At 43.2% G+C, this 22,360-nt stretch overlaps 3 protein-coding genes across 4 annotated transcripts; 1 reads left to right on the top strand and 2 right to left on the bottom strand.

The window, feature by feature from the left end:
• pip4k2ca (phosphatidylinositol-5-phosphate 4-kinase, type II, gamma a) lies at positions 1-8,405 on the bottom strand. Its single transcript, XM_086069574.1, has 10 exons — positions 8,029-8,405; positions 7,212-7,309; positions 7,040-7,136; positions 6,531-6,680; positions 4,221-4,367; positions 3,824-3,862; positions 3,605-3,718; positions 2,199-2,466; positions 1,080-1,183; positions 1-953 (listed from the first exon to the last, which is right to left on the bottom strand). Exons 1-10 carry the CDS (start codon positions 8,197-8,199, stop codon positions 873-875), a joined length of 1,269 nt encoding a protein of 422 aa, XP_085925700.1. The 5' UTR covers positions 8,200-8,405; the 3' UTR covers positions 1-872.
• A 2,577-nt stretch (positions 8,406-10,982) lies between these two features.
• On the top strand, positions 10,983-15,504 carry ackr5 (atypical chemokine receptor 5). Of its 2 annotated transcripts, none has more exons than XM_086069089.1 (2): positions 10,983-11,124; positions 12,553-15,504. In XM_086069089.1, exon 2 carries the CDS (start codon positions 12,807-12,809, stop codon positions 13,887-13,889), a length of 1,083 nt encoding a protein of 360 aa, XP_085925215.1. In that variant the 5' UTR covers positions 10,983-11,124; positions 12,553-12,806; the 3' UTR covers positions 13,890-15,504. The 2 variants fall into 2 exon arrangements, with proteins under 2 accessions (XP_085925215.1, XP_085925216.1); XM_086069090.1 differs by having other exon boundaries at positions 11,027-11,124; positions 12,784-15,504.
• Positions 15,505-15,962: 458 nt separating this feature from the next.
• Positions 15,963-21,594, bottom strand: zbtb39 (zinc finger and BTB domain containing 39). The gene is made up of 4 exons (XM_086068994.1): positions 21,502-21,594; positions 19,618-20,649; positions 19,161-19,499; positions 15,963-18,384 (listed from the first exon to the last, which is right to left on the bottom strand). The coding sequence occupies exons 2-4, from the start codon at positions 20,623-20,625 to the stop codon at positions 17,440-17,442; spliced, it is 2,292 nt and encodes a 763-aa protein (XP_085925120.1). The 5' UTR covers positions 20,626-20,649; positions 21,502-21,594; the 3' UTR covers positions 15,963-17,439.
• Between the last annotated feature and the right edge of the window lie 766 nt (positions 21,595-22,360).

Genomic DNA, 22,360 nt, shown 5'->3' with positions numbered 1-22,360 from the left:
TTATAAATCAAATACGCGTTTATTAACAAGTAGTGTAGTCCTTTCAAACAAATTCATTTCTTGCACTTGTGTCGCAGTCAAGTGCAAATTCTGCATGCATGAGTGAGGAGATGGCACACATTTGGCACTCACTGCTCATCCCTCATGCATGTCATTAGGGCAACTTAAGTCTGCCAAGTGGCCTCCAAAACGGCTCATTAGTCATCATTTGCTTCCAAAAGAAAAATGTGACGCTCCGACTTTCTGGAATGTACGTCAGTGCGCCCGCAAACAACACACATGCAAATGTTTCTACAAAGTCATTCATATTGTCTTCATCTACGGGCCGGTCGTTCTATTCTCTCTTTCCCACAAGTTTCATTCATATTCCTTTGCTTCTATTAAGAGCAACCCTCCCAAGTTTGACACCGCTCCTCCTCTTCGCCTCAGTTCCTGGTGAAGCTGAAGATCATGGACTACAGCCGGGTTCAAGTGATGTTTTATTGGCTAGCTGGATAGTTATTGCCCGGTTCCTTGACTTGAATGCCGGTTTAAGGACAACTACACACACAAAAAAAAAAAAACTGCGACCTGTGGTGCCACAAAGGAAAATTGCCAGAAGGGCCACCTTTGGAGAGGCAATTCCTTTTCAAATGTAAACTAGTCTTTAATTTAAAAGGAAGAAACTGTAATTGAACACTGATCAAGTTCAGTTAAAGGTCAAGATTTTTCCTTTCAGAGGAATAGCGGGAGCAAAACTTGAAAATAAATACACTATATGAAGACGAAGCACGCTATACTGTCTTATCTACACAATGCAAGTAGTCTTTTCTTCATGTAAAAAAAAAAAATGCCAGTGCACACTAATTTTGGTAGACGGTAAGGCATTCAGTTTAAGCAAAAATGTTGGAGATGAAGTCCCGGAATCGTTTGGCGTACTGCTCGGGGTGTACGGTGGAGATTTCAGCACCCGCCTGTGGCAGAGAGGCACAAGACCAGCAGGTCACAATTCAGCAAGCACAAAGCCTGACAAGCGCACCTGCTCGCCCTCCTCCGCCCCTCCTTCACCTTCCTTCCCTTCTGTCGCGTGTCATACTCACCCCATGTTTGACGGTCTTGGCTGCGTGAGCTGCTTTCTTCTTGGTGTCATATTGAGTCAAGACATCGATCAGACCCATGAAGTAGACCTCCCTCTGAAGGGCGCCTGCAACAAAAAGACACATTGTGACAATACTCATTTGTTTGGGTGGAGCTTCTGCGTTTGATGCGGAAAACTCCGTATCAGGGATAGTACATATTAATAAACATTTCAGTACATATTAGAGTTGTCAAACAATTAATTTTTTAAATCTGATTAATCACCTTTTAGAATTTTGATTAATCACGATCAATCGCTTAATAAAAAAAGAGGCTTTTTAATCAGCATTTTTTCCCCCGCCACATTTGAAGAGCACTGGTTATGTGTTCATTCTTTTGACATTTCAGGTAATGAGGACATCTTCGACATTTTTTGATCCACTGCACACGCTCCTCCTCCTCTTTTTCTAATCAGTTAATTACTTGCATAATTTAAAATGGAAAAAAAAATTACCCCAATATTTTGACATGAACAAATATTCTAAATGTGATATGCAAACATTTATTAAATGCTTTACTTTAATGCATGCAATTATGTTTATTGCTAAAACACATGTGCTACCTTAAACGTAGCCATCCGCTGTCACGCTAAAGGATAAACTATGGTCAAAATTAATAGTGCGATTAATCTTATAATTATTTAATTATAAATTTGTGATTAATGCAATATTTTTTTGTGATTAATTAATCAGTTAACACTTTAACTTTGACAGCACTAGTAAATATGTAAGAATTAGCCAAAAGGCAATTTTTCGTCTGCAGTTCCCAGACAGATCAGCCATCTGATTATCACGGCCGGTATTTGGCCTTTTCAAAACACTAAATCGGACAGAGTTTTGCTGTTTAAATGCCAATATAATCTTATTTACTCATGAAACAGTTAACGCTGCACAGTATGTATTGGCAGGATGGAAAGAGCATGCCTATTTGAATATTAAGTTTTTAATAATTGGCTGATTAACTGGGTATTCCAATCATTTTCTGCCAAATATCAGAATTGGCATCGGCCTAAACAAAAAACATTATGGTCGGTGTCACTTTAGAATAATGACATACTACATCACATCCACACACGTGCTCACCAGGGCAGCTCCCGACAGCGTAGACATCCACGTAAGGATCAAACTCGCCAGGTCCGAGAGGTTTGCAGCAGGACATGTAGCCGGCGATTCCCTCCGGAGACGTGCCGTAAGATCCCACGGCGGGGCCGCCGGGGGCCAAGCCGTTCTCCGCTTCCTGGTCTTCCTCATTAGAAACCTCTTCGCCTTCCTCCTCGTCCCTCTCGGCGCGGCCGACGTCGTGGATGCCGAGCAGCAGGCTGTAGTCCATGATCTTCAGCTTCACCAGGAACTGAGAAGAGAAGCAATGTGAAACTTTGGAAGGTTTCTCTGAACCCATTAAGGCCTAAAGCGCCTGCCAAAACATGCCTCTAAAACCTATGGTGGACTTCAGAATCACTTCCGAAAACCTGAAGTTTTCCTGCTAAGTCAACAATATTGTCAATGACTACTTAATAATTGGTATCTTAGCTCCTGAAACAGATAATTCCAAAAACATTACAGAGCTTGCACCTGTGGCGTTCACACAAAGTTTAAGTTTATTATTATAAACCTTCAATATATGTTTTTTTTTTTTTTTTAATCGATAAACAACTATTGCATCTGCGGGTATATTTACCTTCAACACTGGAGCGCAGTTGTAATAACCTTGGGGAATTGGGTGGTAATTATTCGTCATCCATTCAGTTACTACAAAGCCGTCGAAAATGTCAACATGCTCCTTGTTTACAAACACATTTCTTAACAATACGTCATTGTCAACTGGTTACACTGATTCAAAGTCCTCCCGCCGTTGTCAAACGGCATAATTTCTTTCATAACTCCCGCAAATCTGCATCAGCCATGAATGCTCCAATAAAATTCCAAGACATGCTCGAAGGCACATATGTGTATATTCTGATGCATTTCATCGTCTAAGAGAGCAAAAACCAATAGAATATGAAAGGGAAGGAAAATTGTGGGGACGCAAGAGTAGAACTTCACACATTTTATGAGGCCAAAGATTAGAGCAGCATATTAATTAGGAACTCATTCACTGCCAGATGTTTTAAAAGCAGATTGTCAACAGCCATTCCAGAATATTTTGACTTGATAATTCAAGAGCCACAGAATGGTGTGCTCGGTCACAAATTATAAGCACAAAACCTACCAAAAGAAGAGTAGACTTTTCTTTCGACCTAATGTGCTCGTCAATACAGAATAAACTTTTCTTTAAATTTAATATCAAATTGAAGTTACAGGAGTGAAGGGGAAAACAATTGCACTTAGCACAGTAAACCCATAGTGACATAAGCAGAACCCTGCTACTTACTAATGGTGGGGAAAAAAACTCACTGCCCCATTTTTTCTCCAATGCTTCAACTCTAGTCAAAAGTAGCTCAAGGATGCAGAGACACAGCAAGGCATCACGTTTCCGCTGCTCGGCTCACCTCCACATCCCGATTAAGTTTCTCCATGAATTTCTCCTTCTGCTCATCTGAGACGTACACCTTCTGCATGTTGCTCCTGAAGTCCATGTCCTTAAAGGTGGGAAGCTCTTTACCCTGATGAATTGTACCATTGAAGCACAGTCAAAATATTCCGTCATTCAAACACAGTTTGTGATGATGAGAAAAGAAATGCTCAGAAAAGTCAGGGCGGCTTTTTACTCGTTCTTTGTCGCTCGCTTCCCGGTCCACCAGAGAACCCTGCAGAGATAACAAGAATGAATCTCCGCATTGTTTTTAAACGTTTCACACCAAATACCAACAAAACAAAAAAACGGTATCCTATACTAACCTATCTGTTTGACGACTTGATTTATACAGCACTTTCACCAATTCTAGCTTTGTGTTAACTAAATAGACCTACAATTCACACTGAGTGGCGCAATTGAGACAAAAATTAAGATAGCTATATCAGTATACATACAACACTTTTGCCACTTTTGTTTGGTGGAGTGCCGTGAGGTTCTTCTCATTTAAAACGTGTGCCTCGGCTCAACCAATGCTGGGAAAGAAGAGCTTGGGGGCGGCAGTGCAAGCGAGAAGCAGAGTGCGTCCTCACCTTTAGGTCGTACTTCCTGTGTACCACCATTCTGTGGCTGAACATGTTCCTCATGACGATCAGGTAGGTCTCTTCGCTCTCCACGCTAACCCGGTACATTCCCAGGAACTGAGGCAGCAGGGTACTCCCGTGACACTTCACTATATGCTTGAGGGGCGCAGACAACAAAATAGGACATTCATTCATATCACAGCAGTTGATATCCTTGACAGGACAACCTCAGAAATTATTGTTGCAGCCAACCCCCACAATTAAGTGTAAGTATAAGCCAGGGGGGGAAATGACTGCCTCTAAAAAAAAAGCTGAGAGAATACTGACTGAACAAAATGGACTGTTCAAAACAAGTGTATTTACATATTGTATTTGAAAATGGATGGCTTACTTAGATTTATTTTGTATTGTTGAGAGCAGTAAATATGAATGGCATGAGTTCACTTGCGTGACTGCCCACAACATTGAAAAGTCAAAAAAGACACAAACACCCTAAAACTTCACTCAGTGGCAAATAGGAGGTGCCCAAAAAAAAAAAAAAAGGGAAAAAAAACAGCTTCCATTTTTCCATCCCCAGTCAAGTGGGCTTTGTAACCACTGGCAACACATTCAAACAAGTCAGGCCTATATTTTCCAATTACCGTGTACATTATGTATGTTCATAAAGCCGGGATGTAACCAAACACTGACAAACAAGACGTGCAATTTCTTCTGCCAACACACCATTATTGTCATGAGATTGTGCTTTAATTCGTTGTGTGCGTGTGTGTGTGTGTGCATGCGTCAGAATATTCCAGTTCGGTCAGCCATCCCAGACAAACGAGTAGGGGGAATTTGCATGTCAACAAATGGCATCATACTCTGAAATAATAGAAACTAAATGGCTAAATGGATGGAGAATTTAATAAGATGTTTTAAAACAAGCCTGTCTGATTTAACATAAGAAACGTTGTTGATGTAGGGCACAATGTTAGTGAGTTGTCAAAAAATAAGCTTAAAGTGGCATGTAATCCTTGTAATGGTACAGGACATAAACAAGTCGCATGCTTTTCATCATGAAAGACAAAAAAGCGGTTCAGTTGTATTAAACTTTAAGTTTCATCTTTAAGAATAATATTTTTTCAGACATTACTGTACTATTTGTTATTTACCGTAACTTAGGCATAGTACATTTTAATTCAAGTAATTGTTGTTTAGTTTTTCTAGTGTTGAAGAGCAGCGTTGATGTTCAAAGTGTGAATAATGTTCCGGTAGATTCAATATATTTTTCAGGTCATGAGATCTCTTGTCAGATAAAATAAGAAAAAAAAAAGATTTTTGATGAGGACATCCTTTTAACTATACTTTAAATGTTAGTCAAGATGGTAGTACGTGGAGAGTTAAGTTTTTTGAGGTGGTACTTTTTGTAAAAAGTCTGGGAACCACTATCAAAATGAACAGTGGAAAAAAGTTCCAATCTGGAACATTAAGGTGAACGAGACTTTTTTTTATTTAAAAAAATCATAATAAAAAAAGAAAAAAACAATATTGGATGTTAAACGTATTATTAGTCACTGCAATCTCCTACTGACTACAACAGTTAATAATATTAAAATATTTAGGTCAACTGCTCACACGTGTGGTGTAAAAGTGAAAAATAGCCTCTGGCATGCGCTCATTTGGGAAATTCTTTCACAAAAGTGAAGGTTACAGATGGAATAAGTAGGACATGCAGCCAGCAGGAGACGAGCAACGCTGGGTTCTCCTCACTGGGGAGTTTCAATATAGTGGCACCTTTTGCCGTCACAACCAAAATAGGATGCATCGCATGTACAGGATTCATGTCACCTTTCCATCGACATTTACACTGCATGGACACCAGAGGTGGCAGAAGTCCTCGCACACCAAGTAAAACTACAGATACTTATGTCATTTTACATACATACAGTAAGTAAAAGTGAAATAAAGTACATTGACATGTTCTTAAGTAAAAAGCAAAGATTAATTTTTACTGTCAATTTTATACACAATACCTGCTTTGTTACCTTAGCAAGACGAAATGTACTTTGCCCATTTATTAGCTTCCCTCTTTTATTAACTTACATAATGCACATTATAAGGTGGCGTGGGAAAAACAAATCACGTTACATGTCACATTATTGTTTAAGAGCTAGCCAACAACAACAACGTTTTTTCAGTAGTAGAAAAAAATATTTACGAGCGTATGCTTTTCTGGTTGATTCGAGACCCAACCTATTTACGCCGAACATCAAACAATATGCAAACAAACCCAATTTATAAGTGCACTGGCTGGTCTCACAGGCGGACATCCCGACTCACCTGGTGATACTCAGACAGGATGTTGTGCATGTCGGCCACGTCCTCGCCAGAGATTTGTTTGACGATCAGCGTGCGGTCGTAGGAGTTGAGGAGTAGCCCCTCTCCTTGGTCGTTGACGCTCCTCGTCGGGGGGCTGCGGGTCAAAGACACCTTGGAAGATTGGGGATAAAGACAGCCAGTTCAAAACTAAGACAAATCCATCTGTAAATTTCACCATGTTTTGATGGTGAACCATCCATGTCCAAACAGCTTTTAAACATTTTAGTAGACATAATAATTATAAATTTATTAATTTGTGCGTGTGCAACGAAAATGCAATGGTGAAAATCCTGTTCGCCTCTTTTGCTGAGGAAAAAAGAAAAGAAAAAGTAACTAAATGTTGATATCTGCCTGGTTATAAGGAGGAGCTCTTTCACCTTTGTTTTGGCAAACAATGCTGGTGATAATGTGGAGATAAAGCAATAACTGATCAGTCTATAAGTACAGAAAACTAACGAGAAGTTACCTACCTGATAGTCCAAATCTTCTATACCGAAGCGCTCCCTGAGATTTCTGAAGACTTGAGGACAGTATTCCTTGAATTTAAAATGTCCAGGGAGATTTTCTCTGCGCCAAGAGAGGGAAGCATCATGATGTCATGTAACAACAAAAAGCATTACGGCCTCAATTGAGACGTCTTACTTGTTGAAGAGGTGGTTGTTCACTTTGATCTTTGTGTTGGCCTTGAAGTCATCAGGGAGCAACATGACAGGCACTGGAACCTGGTTCAGATCGTTAATCTGGAGAAAAATCACACCACTTTTCTAGTAAATTAAATAAAAGTGTTATTTACCTTGAAATTAACAGCAAGCCTTTTTTTGGGAAGAAGTTTGTCATATACAAATGGGTAGTAACATATCTGATAACATGACTGGGTTATTATAATCAGAGTTTATTGCTTAGGATGATTTCATTCACTTTCCCCCCCTCTTTTTTGTTGCTTCAGTAGTTAAAAGTGCATCATCTGTGATGTGCACTGCTGATTTTCAGCCTTTAGTGTAAACAGTAAGTATTGTTTTTGTTGAATCAAGTATTACTTTTGTAAACATTTGCGCTTACGTTGAAAGACAATCAACATTTTGAATTATTTCCTGGCATGTTGTGTCAATATAAATGAAATATTAAAGAGTTTTTATTTTACCTTATTCATTGGTTTAAAAAAAAACATCTGTCAATCAAACGTGGAATTAATTGCAGCCCTTATCTTTAACCCTTTGTTAGCAGATACTTTGTGTAAACTATTCCAGCGTTTTCTTGTGTGATTACATTTGATAATCGGATATTTGTCAAAGGAGATATACATTTAATTGTAATACTTCGTTCAAGACCATAATGTACGACTATGAAGCGACAATGGTTGAGCAAGATTTGCTGTGTGTGTGGAGCGCCTGCTAACATCTAAGCTAACAGTGCTAAGCGAGGTAGCAGCCTTAGCATGTTAGCTTAGCTTCCGGCTCACCGAGTGGTTGACGCCCCACATGAAGACGCTGAGGACCGGGTCGCTGGCTCGAAACACTTTGACCTTCTGCTGGACGAAGTGTTTCTTTTTCGTCTTGGTCTTGGGCGCCAGCACCACCATGGGACTGCTGCTGTTTGACGAAGCGGCCGCCGAGTTCCCCAGCGAAGCCATCGCAGCCCGCCGCTCAGCTAAACGAGCGTAGGTCAAAGGGCGAGCAAATGTCAGCCGTCGACCTCCTGACTAACGTGTCACACGATGGATTTAAGCGACTTGAACGCACTTGAAGCTTCGACACAACTTCAACTACATCAATCGTCGACATTCGGTCCCAATAAAGTTCAACCTTCTTCGTCTTCTTCATTTAGTTTACTGGTGGATTACATCGCTTTGCTGCATACCGTCATCTACTGTTCAGGAGTGTGCATGGTGCACTATTGTGCAGGTGTTCCCCGAGGCGAGGATATTATTTCCAATTTCACAAGATTAGTCTGGAAATTCTCATTTATGAATTACAAACATGTCCTTACACATCTATATATGCCAGTAATGTTTAGCATAAATGGTCTAAGGTGGTAGAAGGTCTTTTTTTTTTGCCATTCATACAATATAATCAGTCATGGTGAATATTGAAACTTTGTGTCCATTCAATTGCGCTAAATAACTATTTATTGCCGATTTAGCACACGTGTGGGGGGGGGGGGGGGGGTCACTTTCAAATGTCACTTACATGCAATATTCTCTGTACATTCTAAACACAATGTTTTTTTGTCAGTAACATGTTTTTCCTTCTCACATGCTTTATTATGATACTTGATGCTTTCATAATATTGTACGTTGCTTACTACTGTAACCAGTAAGGCGCAGTCATTAAAGCACTGTGGATGTCTCCACCCCCCCAGCAAAAAAAATATATATATCTCAATGGGGGTGGAGTGGTTATGCCCATAGATCAAAACAGGATGCCCCTTCAACATGCAACGCTCATGCCCCAGTTTGAAACCCTGACCCAAGTCTAAAACTGCAGTTTTAGTCCTTAAGAGAGTTTTAGACCTTAGTTTTAACCCTAGTTTTAAATCCTAAGAAGAAGAAAAACTAACCAAGTACTTTGAAACGCTGGCCCTAGTTTAAAACCTTGAACCAAGTTTAAAACCCCTTCTTTGCAACAGTAACTCTACTTTGAAATCCTACCCCGAATTTGAAACCACATAAAAGATCCATAACCTGCATTTTTTTGTGTCAGCTGAGTTGTGTTGGAGTTTGGAATGTGGTTGAGGACAAGGATGAAGATGTGGAGGAGGATGCGGAGGTCAAGGACTGTTATTTGTCTCATTTGTGTCAGAAGACGATTTCTGCTGACTGGTTCCTTCCTGTCAAACCAGAGAAGAGAACATGCTGACCGTTGGAAGTCTCTCATCACACGCGCACGCACGAGGTTCCAGGCAGGATGAGTGACTGCTGAAGGGTCACCATGCAAGTCCCAAACTGCTGACGATTCCGAGAAGCAATAAGAACAACGCATCCACAGAAGCATCCATAATCTGCGCAAGACCTGGCCAATGTAAATCTTCCTGTGCGCTTTGCTTTATGACCTTTGACCGTCAACCAAAGTGCTACTGCAGTGAAAAACACATGCGTTGACACAACCCTGCTCAATAAGTGAAGTGCACATCTCGGCGGTGCGGTGCATTATGGGTAGCAGCACGGTGCATTATATTCATGGGTAGGCCGGCTACTCCTATATACTCCATGGAAACAATTTCATTCTGTTGACATGGCTTGGCTGCATTGTAGCTACACAACAAGCAAAGACAAATGATTTTTTTTAATGTCCCTATTCAGATGAGATATTTTGTATATTTTCATGGGACGACACTCAAAATCCACTTCAAGCACTTAAAAAAAACCTCAAAATAACTCAAAATTCCCAAATTGGGTTCAAAGTGGCAATAGTTTGTACTGTGGCTGGCCACCGTTCATCTCCAGCAATGTCGGGAGTTCACCACAGCTTCTCCTTGTCCACTCGAAAAATGCGAGCGGCGCTCTCACTTGTGCGAGATACCACAGACAGACAGACAGACAGATAGCTAATGTGATGCTAAGGAAGTGTTTGTGTGCAGGGATGTTAAAAGGGCCCCTTCCTCAGCTTCCCTTCTCCCCAAACTCTTCTTGTCCCTTTCCTGCTATTGTTGTGCGCTAAGCTACGGCACCTGCGCTTGTGTTTGTCCATCAAATGTAGCTTCATTTCTTACCCTCTCAAATAATCACCGGGTGTGCTGCGGGAAACGATTGCATTCTGCTCAAAAAAGGATTTATTTACCAGTACAACAAAAAATGGTGGTAAAAGTATGTAAGCGGAAGTACAGCGTCAAAAATATTTGGGTTAAAGTAGAATCTGTTCCTTATGTAGAAAAGTAAACGCTCTAAAGAGTACTAAAGTACAAATGTAAAAATTATATTATAGTGTCAATTATATCCTATTTTGACAACTTGGCACAACCAAATTTTTGTACACGAAACAGTTTCCCTTGCTTATTAACGGGATACTTGACTAATTTAACAATTTTCAGCAATAAAAAGTTCATATTTATTATACCTTATTTTATAACGTAATTTTTCATATACAATTAATACCTTTAAAGACACATTTTGCCACTTGCTGTTGACTGAAAATGACATCACAGGTGCTCAGAACTCCGGTAACGATTCGAGCAATCACGGCTCGCCTGTTTTCTGGGTTTGGTCATGTTACATTAGCAAGCTGAGCCATGATTGGTTGTTACCTGAGCTCTGAGCACCTGTGATGTCATTTTTCAGCACAAATAATGTGATAACTTCATTCTTTTTCATGCATTATGTTATTCTGTCCTCTCAACCCTGAAGTTGGGTTGAGGGGAATCCACCACTTTGCAATTTACACAGGATGTCCTGTTAGATCTGAGTGTGCGTGTGCCAGTGCGTGTGCCAGTGCGCGTGTGTGCGCGCGTGAAACTGGGGAGAAGGCCGAGCGGTGCTGGTGGCCAGCTCAGACATTCAACCACATCGGAGGTGCAAGTGTCACCTCAGGTCTGCAGGAGAGGAGGCATCAGGACCGTGCAGGTACGTCATGAACAGTTCCATCTTGGGTGTGTGACATTCGAGGAGCTTGCAGTTTCAAAAGATGAAGAAAAACAAAAAAACTTTGATTTCTAAATAATAGATATGCTTTTATGCAGTTTGAACATAAACACTATTGGGATTTTTTTAAATAGCAAAAATGACAGATGAATTGCACAATTTTAAAACAACGATTAAAAGTAAAAGTAGTGCACTTGGGTCTTTTGATCGTTTATTCTTAATCCAATTTTGCCTGCTGATGTTTTCAAAATACAGGTACGAGTCATTTCTTGCAACTCTTGCATGTTGTTGCTAATTTGCGCAACGTCATCTGCAAAGTCAAGAACTGTTAGTTTGCTTTCCTTTTTTCCAGGTGATAACAATTGTTGTCAATTGCAGTCTTCATTACAAAATCTATGGCCAGTGAGAACCGCAAGGGCAGACAGAAAGAAAAAAAAGAAGAATTTTTCCATTTATGCTTTTGATGGTACAACTAGAGTTGGGATAGATATTCTTAAAGACGAATTTTGTGGGCTCTCCATAGGTTATAGCAGTAATTCAAAAGTCTTTCTTGAAGTCGATAAAATTAATTGCCAATAGTTGTTGAAATTCTAGACTTTGCTCAATTCAATTTCTCAGTGCGAAAAGGTGCTTAGTACAGGATCTGCCTGGCCTGAAGCCTGCTTCCTGTTCTCTCAGGAATTATTATTTTTTCCCTGGTACTGATAGTAGCCTAATTCCTCTCTAATTTCCACCATCACTGAGGGGTCCTTTAGTTGTGGTATTTTCACTATCGCTCCTTTTCTACATTCTTTGGGTACACATTCTTCAATCCATCATTTATTTGTCCATGTATGAGCTCTTTTACAATAGTTTTGCCACCAGCCTTTAGCGGCTCAGCTGGGACTCCATCCAGGCCTGGCGCTTTGTTATTCTTCAGCCTTTACCTCGTCTTCTGTGATTGCCTTTGTGTTCATCGTTGGATCTTCTGTTTCTAGAAACATTATTATCGAATAGTTAGTTGGGTCAGGTTGGTTTAGAAATTCTGAAAAATGGTCAGTGCTGGATTTCACTTTCCTTTCTTTTCTTTGATCCTTCCTCGGGTCTCCTGACAACCTCACGACTCTAGCTGGATTCTGAAGTATTCGGTTTAGGTGAACGGTATGGGATTTTTAATAGGTTTTAGGTGAACTAATGAGTACACACTCACATACAAAATAAAATTTTAAAATAAATAAAAGGAGAGCAATGATGATATGTCAAATCGGTAAAATTACCGAATGAACAATACTGAGCTCAAAAGAAAGAAAAAAAAAAGAAATTCTGAAAAATGTTCAGTCCATTTTCTATTTTGTCGCTCTTCAGTTGTTAGTATTTTTTCATCTTTGCCTTTGTTTGGCACAATATTCTGACTTGATCTTTTTGATCCAGATATTTCTTTGGCTGGTCTGGGAAGACTTTGAGATTCTGGCAAAGGAAAGTCTGAGCTTCCCTGCTAAAGTTGCTGCCCCTGCCACCTGGCCCCGTATAAGTGGAAGAAACGGGATGGATGGATGGCGCTTTGAAAACCACTTAACAGACGTTTCCAGAAAACGACAAATGCTTCTCAGCGAAGATTCATAAAGGTCGGATTTTTCAGCCGTGTGTTACTTGTTTCCACAGCCACTCACACGCATACGTCCACGATGAGCGGCGACGAGCACAACGCCTCGCAGCTCCCAGCCAACAACACGCCATGGTTCGTGCTCGAGTGCACCCTGGAGCTGGACGCCGAGTACCGCCGCATCTGCCTCTTCCTGCTCTACCTGTTTGTGTTCGTGGTGGGCCTGCTGGAGAACGTGCTGGTGCTGTGGGTCAACTGGCGGCGGCGCCACTCGGCCAACGGCGTCCTCTTCTGCGTGCTCAACGTCAGCATGTCGGACATGATGATGATCTCCGTGCTGCCCTTTTTCATGATGGAGGTGACGGTGGACCGCGTGTGGCTGTGGGGCCGCTTCCTCTGCAAGCTCACCAGTCTGGTGTACGGCATCAACTTCTACAGTAGCTCCTTCTTCCTGGCCGCCATGACCTTGGAGCGCTACCTGTCACTGAGCTGGCCGTCGGCGCCCGCCTTGTTCTCGGCGGCGGGCCGGCGCCGTTGGGTTCTCTGCGGAGGCGTCTGGCTCTTCTCGCTGTTCCTGGCGCTACTGGAGAATATCCACGTGGACCTTCTGGAGTGGGACGAGCCGGGCTGCTACATGATGCCCGAGGGCAACTTCGTGGAGTGGTTTGTGTCGCTGTCCTTCCTGTGCCTGATCTTCCAGTTCCTGGTGCCCGCCTCGGTCATCATCACCTGCAACGTGCTGATCGCTCGCGCCGTGCGAGCGACGCCCGACGTGCAGGGCCGTCGGGACGTGTGGCTGGTGCACGTCTACTCCCTGGTGTTCGTGGCGTGCTGGCTGCCCTACCACTTGGTCATGACGATGATGATCATCAGCGACATGTCACCCGAGCTGTTCAGCTGCAACGTGGTCGAGTTTGTCTACTTCTCCTTCAGCGTGGTGCAGAGCCTGTCGCTCTTCCACTGCGTGGCCAATCCGGTCCTCTACAACTTCCTGAGTAAGAGCTTCCGCGACAACTTCATCAACGCCGTGGTCAGCCACCTGCCCCCGCAGCCGCACACGGGGACCACGCCCAACGGGGCACGGGGAGGAGAAACAACCGGCGACAAGGGCCCGCGACGTAAATTGAGTGACGTCAGCACCAGCCAGTCTGAAGTCGGGTCGTGATTGAAAAATGCTCGCAAGTGGATTCTTGTCTCTTCAGTGGCTGATCAAACAAGTGATCGATCGACTCCCTCACGAAGGCTTGTTTGGTTATTCGAAGGCTCACGAATGACAAATTGTGGCCATGATATAGACAGAACGGCGCACAAAAAAGCTTATTTTTGGCCACAAAATACACTCACAAGTTTCAAATATTGGTGACTTTTGGAATGAACCTAAAATGCATGAAAGTGGACCGCTGTTATTTGTGGAGGTTCACAGCCTGACCACAAATAGCAAAAATCCATGAATTGTTTTGTTTATATTTTCTCATTTCTATTTTACGTGAATAGAAATTGGAATAGGTTCAAAAATATATATTTGTTTTCAAATGTTATTTTAAATGTAATTTAAATTTTGTTTCCCAAAAATAAATAAACAAATAAGGCAAACGTGCGGAGAATCTGGAAAAATAATAATTAATAAATGGGGCATTGTGGAAAGTGGGGGAATGGGTTACAAGAAGAAAAAAACTGCAAACACGTGAATAAACGAATTTGCGGGCTTCAATATACTGTACGTATGTAAACCTTAATTTGACCTTCTTGAAACTTTTGAATGCACATTTCCAAGAATTCAATTCGGCACAAGTTGCTGTTGTCTAACATTTGAATGGCAGAATCATTTCATTATTTCATAAATTTTGCTTCCACCATATCGTTTTTAATGTGTAGGCCTAGATACTTTTACTTAATCTGTAAATCTCGCTTCTTTACTTGGTTGAAATAAAATTACATTTTAGTTTCATCCTGAAATTACCAATGCCCAATATCACAAACGTTTTGAGAGGAATTTAACGATTGCTGAAAATTCAAACTTGTGACCACAAATGAGTGTCGACAAGCAAATGGAGCTAACCTAAATGCCATGCCTTAGTGGTAAAGCAAGCTGGCACTGAAAAGTCCATTCAAATGTCTCTGGCTTAAAAACTTTCCTTGCAATGTCAGCATTTTCCCCAACATGTTTATGCCTCCCCGTTTCCATTCCTCCAGAAGGTGTGCTGCATTTGCTTACCCAACTGTCCAGTACGGACCCATTCCAACTTTGGAACCACAAATGAGCATTTCATGCGCATATTAGCATTTGGTCTGTAAGTTATGACCATGTTGTAAACTCAATTAGTGGTTAGCAAGGTTGGAATCAGGCTTTCCTGTAAGGAGTCGGCATGATTGTGATAAATGTCACGTCATAGACATGATAGATTTCACATTATATATAATATGATAGATTATAACGGGGGATTTTTTTTCCTTTTAACATGACAAACGGTTTAACGTGGTAAGTTTATGTTTTAAAATAGATCAATGTCACACTTTTAAGTTATCAATTTCACATTTTCATATGTTCCAAGTTCAAACATGATACATTTAACATTTTATCAATATTCGCATTAAAACATAACTTCAGATTTGAACTAAGTTATCGCAATATAATGTCGAACTTAACACGGTTAAAACAAGAGTTTTATCAAATGTTAATGTGAAAGTAAAACTTTGTTTTCTGGTGTAGCAGCAATACACTTCCATAATAACGTTTGTTTTTTACCATTATAAAGGGAATAAAGTTGTTTTTAACTCGATGATTCTACTGTGTACTGTATGTTTCCTGTCACGTGGCCAGCCTCCTCTCTCCTGTAATGTATTTTCTTCTTATCCAAGCCATAACTTTGTATCATTTTGTCAATGCTTATTGAATGTGATAACAACAAAAAAGAAGTCCACATATTTTGCGGAAATCAGAGCTTTTTTCTTCACTATTTTGGTCAAACGTAGCAAAAGTGTAATTTCTGGTGTTTTTTTTTTTTTTTTTTTTGTGACTTGCAAATGCGGAATTTGCCCCAGTTGACAGTTTAAAGGGTAAGCAAGAGGAAGATCTGGTGTTAGTACAAAAGCAGGAAGAGGATGGCGGGAATTTTACGAGGGCCAGGGGTCGCAGAAATGTGCCAAGTCATGCACTTGTTTTGCGGTGTCACACGATACGGTATTAGGAGCCAATCATTCCATGCATGACGACACTACTTCCTTGGTGCGTTGGTTCTCTTGTTGTCAATAAAAAAAAGGCATTTACAAAGAGACAAATGTATAAAGGCATACAAAGTCATCAACAATGGTCACAGTATCATAAATATGAGGTAAGACTAATTACAAAGTGAACATGAAACATTCCAAAGATTTGTCATTCTTTGGGTATTTCTCATGTATCATGCACACCAAATAGAAACGAATCATAATAATGTCATTCGTGGTGAATTGGGTAAGAAAATGGAGCGCAGCGTCGCTCGAAAGAGAAGATACGTACAAGCAGAGGACAAGGGCAGTATCTCCAAAAGGTGCGCTCCATTTAATTACTCGGACGTCCAACTTGTTCTCAATGGGAACTACTGCATGTTAAGGGCCACATTTGTATTTTGTGCGCACAATTTTGCTACACTGTGGCCACAAATGAATATATTGGAAGATTTTTTATTTATTTTGAAGACACAAATGAGTAGTTGGTTACCATATGGACATAAGATGCTCACCAAATACTCACTTGTTTGTCATTAAGTTGCTGTGGCTCCATACTGGACTGTCGAATAAGCAAATGGAGCGCACCTTCTCTACAAATGGAGGAGCTACACAATGGGCAGGGATTGTGTGATAGAATTTGATTTTGGACTGGTGATGAGTTACACAGACATTCGGAAAAGCAATCATTATAACTCAGATGCAGTAAGGGAGAATACAAAAGTACTATAGGCAAGTTGCCACAAACACATTGAAGTTTCTGGCAAAGGTGCGCTCCATTTGTTTACCCACACATCCAAGTCGTTCACGGATAAAACATTACCCCACAATTTTGTGTTTCAGACACACGTTATGCCAATTTTGTGGCCATAAGTGAGTATCTTGTCAAGTCCAACAGTCTGCTTGATTTGGCCACTTCAACTTGTGGACCGAGATAGTAAATGAAAATTCTCTTTTCCCTTTTCCCATTCCCTATTTCTGTATCACTATGAGGTTGAGTAAACATATAATCCTCACTTTAGCCGCCATCGTGTTTGAATGTGTCAGGCCACGATAAAAAATTACAAAAACTTGATAAATGAAGTCAATAAACAAGATGGAGTCTGATCATTGATTCATTCTCTCTTCCTTAAACGTTTTCCATTGAGGGCCACATATGGAAAATGGACAGGGGAGGGAGATTTTTATATAGCGGAACCAAAATAGTTCTTAAAAGTCATTTAAAATCCATTTGTAGTGATTAGTTAGCCACATTTTATCCGCACAAATGAGTATTTTGTAGCCGTAATTGAGGATTTTGTGCACACGTAATACGCCGTGCTCACAAAAAAGTATTTGGATTATGTCATACTTAAATCTGTCACCATAGCTAAATTATCATTTGTACCTAATCAAGTGGCCACATTTTGTGCCCATTACATCTACATAGAGGCCACAACTGAGTATTTTGTGTCGTGCTCACATGACACCTCATGAAATGCAATTTCCCGAACGATGGGAGGAGTCTCTCAGGCGTCCCCAGATGGCAGCACTTCCTTGGAGTGGTCGTTGTACATGAATGTCTGCTCGATGTTGAAGTCGGGCGGCAGCCGGTCCTTGTGGAGCTCCACGTGCGCCGCCATCATCTTGAGCGTAGAGCAGTAGAGGCCGCAGACGGTGCAGCGGTACATAAGCGCGCCGGCGTGCGTCTTGAGGTGGCAGATCATGGTGGAGCGGCCCCGGAAGAAGCGCAGGCACACCTTGCACTGGTACGGCTTCTCCCCCGTGTGGATGCGCAGGTGGTACGTGAACTCCCCAGAGTGCGCAAAGCGCTTCCCGCAGTAGCGGCAGCGGTACCATTTCCCCCGTGCGCCCGCCGTAGCGGGAACTCCGTCCTGTCCCGCGTTCCCATTGGACAAACCGTGCACGGGTGCCGGGAAATATGAATCGGGAAAGGCGAGGCCTGTTGCGCTCCCCGAGGCTGAACTGGCGCCACCGCTCATCTTTCCCAGACCTCTCAGCTCCCGGGGTGAGGAGGACGATGAGGGCGGACCCTCCGGCAGCTGCTTGGCTTTACGCTTGCCTAACCGACCGAGACCCCCTCCTCCTCCCCCTTCCCCCAAAGACTCGGACGTGTGCTGGCTGAGGTGGCACAGGAAAGCGGATGGGGTGGCTAATGTCTGCGGGCACAGGAAGCAATTGAGCTCGTCCGTTCCCGAAAGATTTTCTCCCCCGACCGTCACCACTCGAATGTCCTCTCGCTCCCTGGCGTCCTCGGCGTGCGCGGCCAGGTGCGCATCCAGCAGGGGGCGCTCCACGAAGCAGCGGGCGCAAAGCGGGCAGGAGTAGACGGGCAGAGAGAGGTGGGCCAGGACGTGCCACAGCAGGGAGCAGAGTGAGCGAAGGGGGAGCTGGCAAACGCCGCAGCTCAGGCTTTGGGCGCACACGTGGCTCAGCGCGTGCTCTCTCACCGTCTGGAAGCAGAAAAAACAAAAAAAGTCACATTGCTGGTGCGTAGAGCAATTTTCTAAGATGTTTGTAAGCATTTCAAATTGAGTTGTATGCTAAAAAAGTACCAACATACCTCGCCTTAAAAACAGACCACTTTTTTCTTTTTTTTTTTGTTCTAGTGTTTAACTCATTCACTCCCAGCCATTTTCACTGAAGCAATCCCCTTCGCTCCCGGCTGTTTTACTGGATTTTGACTGATTTTGCAAGGCCCACAGAATATTGTGTTCTATTGGTATAAAAACATGGGACCTACCAAAAGAAAGATTAGAGTCTCTTCTTTCATCCGGAAAAAAAGTATATTTCTATCAGTTTCTGTTTTGCAGCAATTAACATTAGAATACAGCTAAGTTTCATCATCATTCACAAATCTGTTTAGAACTGTGGATAAATTAGCTATTTTCAACACGGCCCTGGTTGATCTCATTTGCTCTGCTGCCACCTGCTGGCCGTTTTTGCGATAACTACCATTTCTTCAACCATTCTCTGCCGTTGAGAGGCTGCATCAAAGCCTTCTGTATGCTCTAGCATAAAAAAACTTATAAATACGTCTTTGGGACACTTTTTTATCACGATCTCTACTTCTTGGAAATTCATCTCTTGTGGGTAAACATAAAAAACCCCCACTATATAATTATAATAAAAATGTATTTTGTTTTCATCTTCATCTTTGGTAATTAATAATTTTCACTCAGCAGTTAATATAGGCCATTCCAAACATTTTAGGAGAAGCAGAAATTACCTGGAAGTCCTTGCTGAGGCCTTTTGCGCACACGGCGCAGCGTAGCTGGCAGCCTTGGCCGTGCTGCGCCGAGGCGCGGGCTGACACGCCGCGCCGCTGGTGGCGCAGCAGCTTCTTTTGGCTGCAGAAGTCCAGGCGGCACATGTCGCAGGAAAAAAGCCGCACGCCAACGTGGGCGAGGGTGTGGGAGACCCCGGCGGCGCGGTCCGAGAAGGAGGCGGCGCACAGCCCGCACTGGCCCGTCTGGTTCACGTGGCTCTCGGCGTGTCTTCGCAGAGCGGACGCCTCTGCGGGCAGAGGAGCCGCGCAGGCTTGACACGTCAGAACGTCTGCCGGAACCTGCACGGAGACACAAAAACATCACAAGTAGCGGCGGTCGTATGAGCACTTCTGATTGCGGCTGGGCTGTTCCTTTTGACAAAATGTTTATGTAAAGACTGGCCAATCCAAATAATACCTGCTGGCTTGATTTGCTTCCATGGCCGTTTTCCACACAGACAAGGTCGTCTTCATCATCGTCATCGTCGTCCTCATCTCCCTCCTCCGTGAAGTTGTCATCATCGCTCACTTCGATGACCTCGCCTGCCAGCCGCCGCCACTGCTCCTCCTCCGTCTGGCCGTTGCACGGCTCGGCCCGCCGTTCCTCGTTTCCCTGCCAAACCGCCAACTCTTCCGTGCCGCTCACGAGCACCTCCGAGGGCGAGGAGGTCCCCGCGCTGAGCCTAGTGAGAGAATCCGGGAAAGGGCGGCAAGCGGATGGCTCCGGGTCGCTCGTCTTCTCAGAAACTGTCGGCCCACCTTTTACCACCTCCTCCACTGTCTGCTCTTTCTTGGTTAGGAGATCAGAACCCACTTGCCCATAGCCTATAAGAGACTGAATGTCTTCAATTTTCAAGTCCGTGGACGCGGTCCCAGTGGGAGACTGGTGGTCGGCCATGGCCGCGCCAGCTTGGACATGAGGCGACGGGGCGGCGGCGGGAGTCGGAGCAGCTGACGAAGACAGAGACGAGCAGGACACGGCCGAGGAACAGACAGAGGAGCCCGCCAGAAGGTCTCCGGGGCTGCTGGCCTTGGCGTTTGCGGACATGGATCCCTGCAGATCCGGGAAAGTGGCGTGACACGCCTTCGCCAGCTCTTTCACACCCAACCTCTCGGCCAGCTCGTAAAGAACACCGACATCTATGAGATCCGTCAAGATCTCACCGGTGTACATGAAGCTCAGCACCTTCTCGAAGTTGGCCGGGGTAATACATTCCAGCGAGACGGCGTCGGCGGGCACAGATGGAGTCTGGCCGAACAGGTTGTGAAAGTACGTGCCGGCGCAGGCCAGCACGGCGCGGTGCGCCGCAAACGTGCGCTTGCCCACTTGCAGGAACACGTCGCAGTAGCGGCCCGACTGGCGGCATTGGTTGAGCTCGGCGAGGAGGATGCCGGCGTGGCCGGGACCCTGGAGGCGGATCCTCATCCCTGCTGCTGGTTTACAGGCCACCTGAAAGAAAGCAGATTATATGCACAAAAATTTGTTTTTATACAGTCGACTCCTTATTCACAGCTATCAGTTCAAATCCAGCATATAATGGGAGTGCATAATTTCATCCCTCTCGCATACTTCAGCCCAGGGTTCTTAATCTGAGTTCCGCGATCTGTTGAGATGTTGAAATTGACAACTTGTAGTTAAACAACGTCTCTAAATGATTAATCAATTATCACAATAGTTTTTGATAATAGATTTGTTGTAAAGTAATTTAACTGTTGCACCTCTAGAGTCAAAATCACTTTTGTGTCTGACGTTTCGTTTTTTTTTTGTTTTTTTACAAAAAAACTTTTTGGTCAGAAACTAGTGATTTTGGTGAAAACCCTTGTTCTAGTGATGATTACTAAGAACGGGGGGGGGGCAGAGAACTGTAAAAGCAAGAAACAAACTTCCTAGTAAAACGAGAAAATCTACTCTGTTGGTATTTGGCGCCTATATTGTCACAGTCTTGAAAGAAGAGTCACAATGCTTTAAAAGGTCGGCAGAGAAGAATACTGTTGAATCATTGTAAGAAATACAAGGTGCTTTAAAGAGAACAATTGCATTTCAATGCATCTCAATGGGGAAAATTTGATTCGCTGACGTGACGTCGTCGTCGTGCTGCTTCACAACGTCAACTCATTCACGTGCTAGCTTCAGTAGTTGGATCATACCACAAACAAGACAGCAACGTGATTTCATGCGTGCAAGTGGGAAAACGCCGAAAGGTTACGCGTCATTACGTCACTTGCAACGGGCGTGACTTCCATGGAGAGCAAATGTTTGTTAAGCACGCAAACGGCAGCTTGTGTGCTTGCAAAAGCTTACCCAGTTGAGCAGCCATAGCGTTGTCGCTTGCTCGCTCCTCGATTGTGTTTACAAGACGCGCAAAAGCGCTGTGACGTCATCAACCTTTTTACAATCTGTCTTCTCAACCATGAGTCTCATGTTGATGACGTCAGGAGATGAAACACTCAGTGAACGAGCGCCCTCCTCAGGCATAACGAAAAATTGCACGATAAAATACAGCAGCGCCTCGCCTGGCATGTTTGTTGTTGTTGTTATTTTTAAATTGAGATTTGACTCATGAACATTTCCTCGCCTGGAACGTTTTATTCCATGTCAGACGTTGCTTGGCCATGGGGCTGGCAATTGGCCAGTATTTGTACTGTTATTACAATTTATTACAATTCATTATAGCCACAATCTATTTTATTATAGTTAATAAAACTATCAAAATAACAAAAATTTAAGAAAACATTTTAGTTAACCAAATAAAATATAAACAAACAATGCTTAAAAAAAACCATAACTAATTGCAACTGCATTTTATATTTAATTTTACTGAAAATGTCCTTAATTTTCATGTTTGTGAAATAATTTCATCGATGCACTTTCGGGGCTTATCCATCCATCCATCTTCTGGGGGCAGCAGCTTTAGCAGGGAAGCCCAGACTTCCCTCTCCCCAGCCACTTCGACCAGCTCCTCCGACGGAATCCCAAGGCATTCCCAGGCCAGCCGAGAGACTTAGTCTCTCCAGCGTGTCCTGAGTCGTCCCTGGGGCCTCCCGCCGGTGGGACATGCCCGGAACACCTCTCCAGGGAGGCGTCCAGGAGGCATCCGAACCAGATGCTCGAGCCACTTCAACTGGCTCCTCTCAATGCGCAGGAGCGGCGGCTCTACTCC

This window comes from Leptonotus elevatus, chromosome 2 (assembly GCF_054856555.1).
Source record: "Leptonotus elevatus isolate MCC_2025b chromosome 2, RoL_Lele_1.0, whole genome shotgun sequence".
Classification (NCBI taxonomy): Eukaryota; Metazoa; Chordata; class Actinopteri; order Syngnathiformes; family Syngnathidae; genus Leptonotus; species Leptonotus elevatus.
Note: the sequence above shows the minus strand (reverse complement) of the source record. Positions and strands in the feature narration are given on the sequence as shown.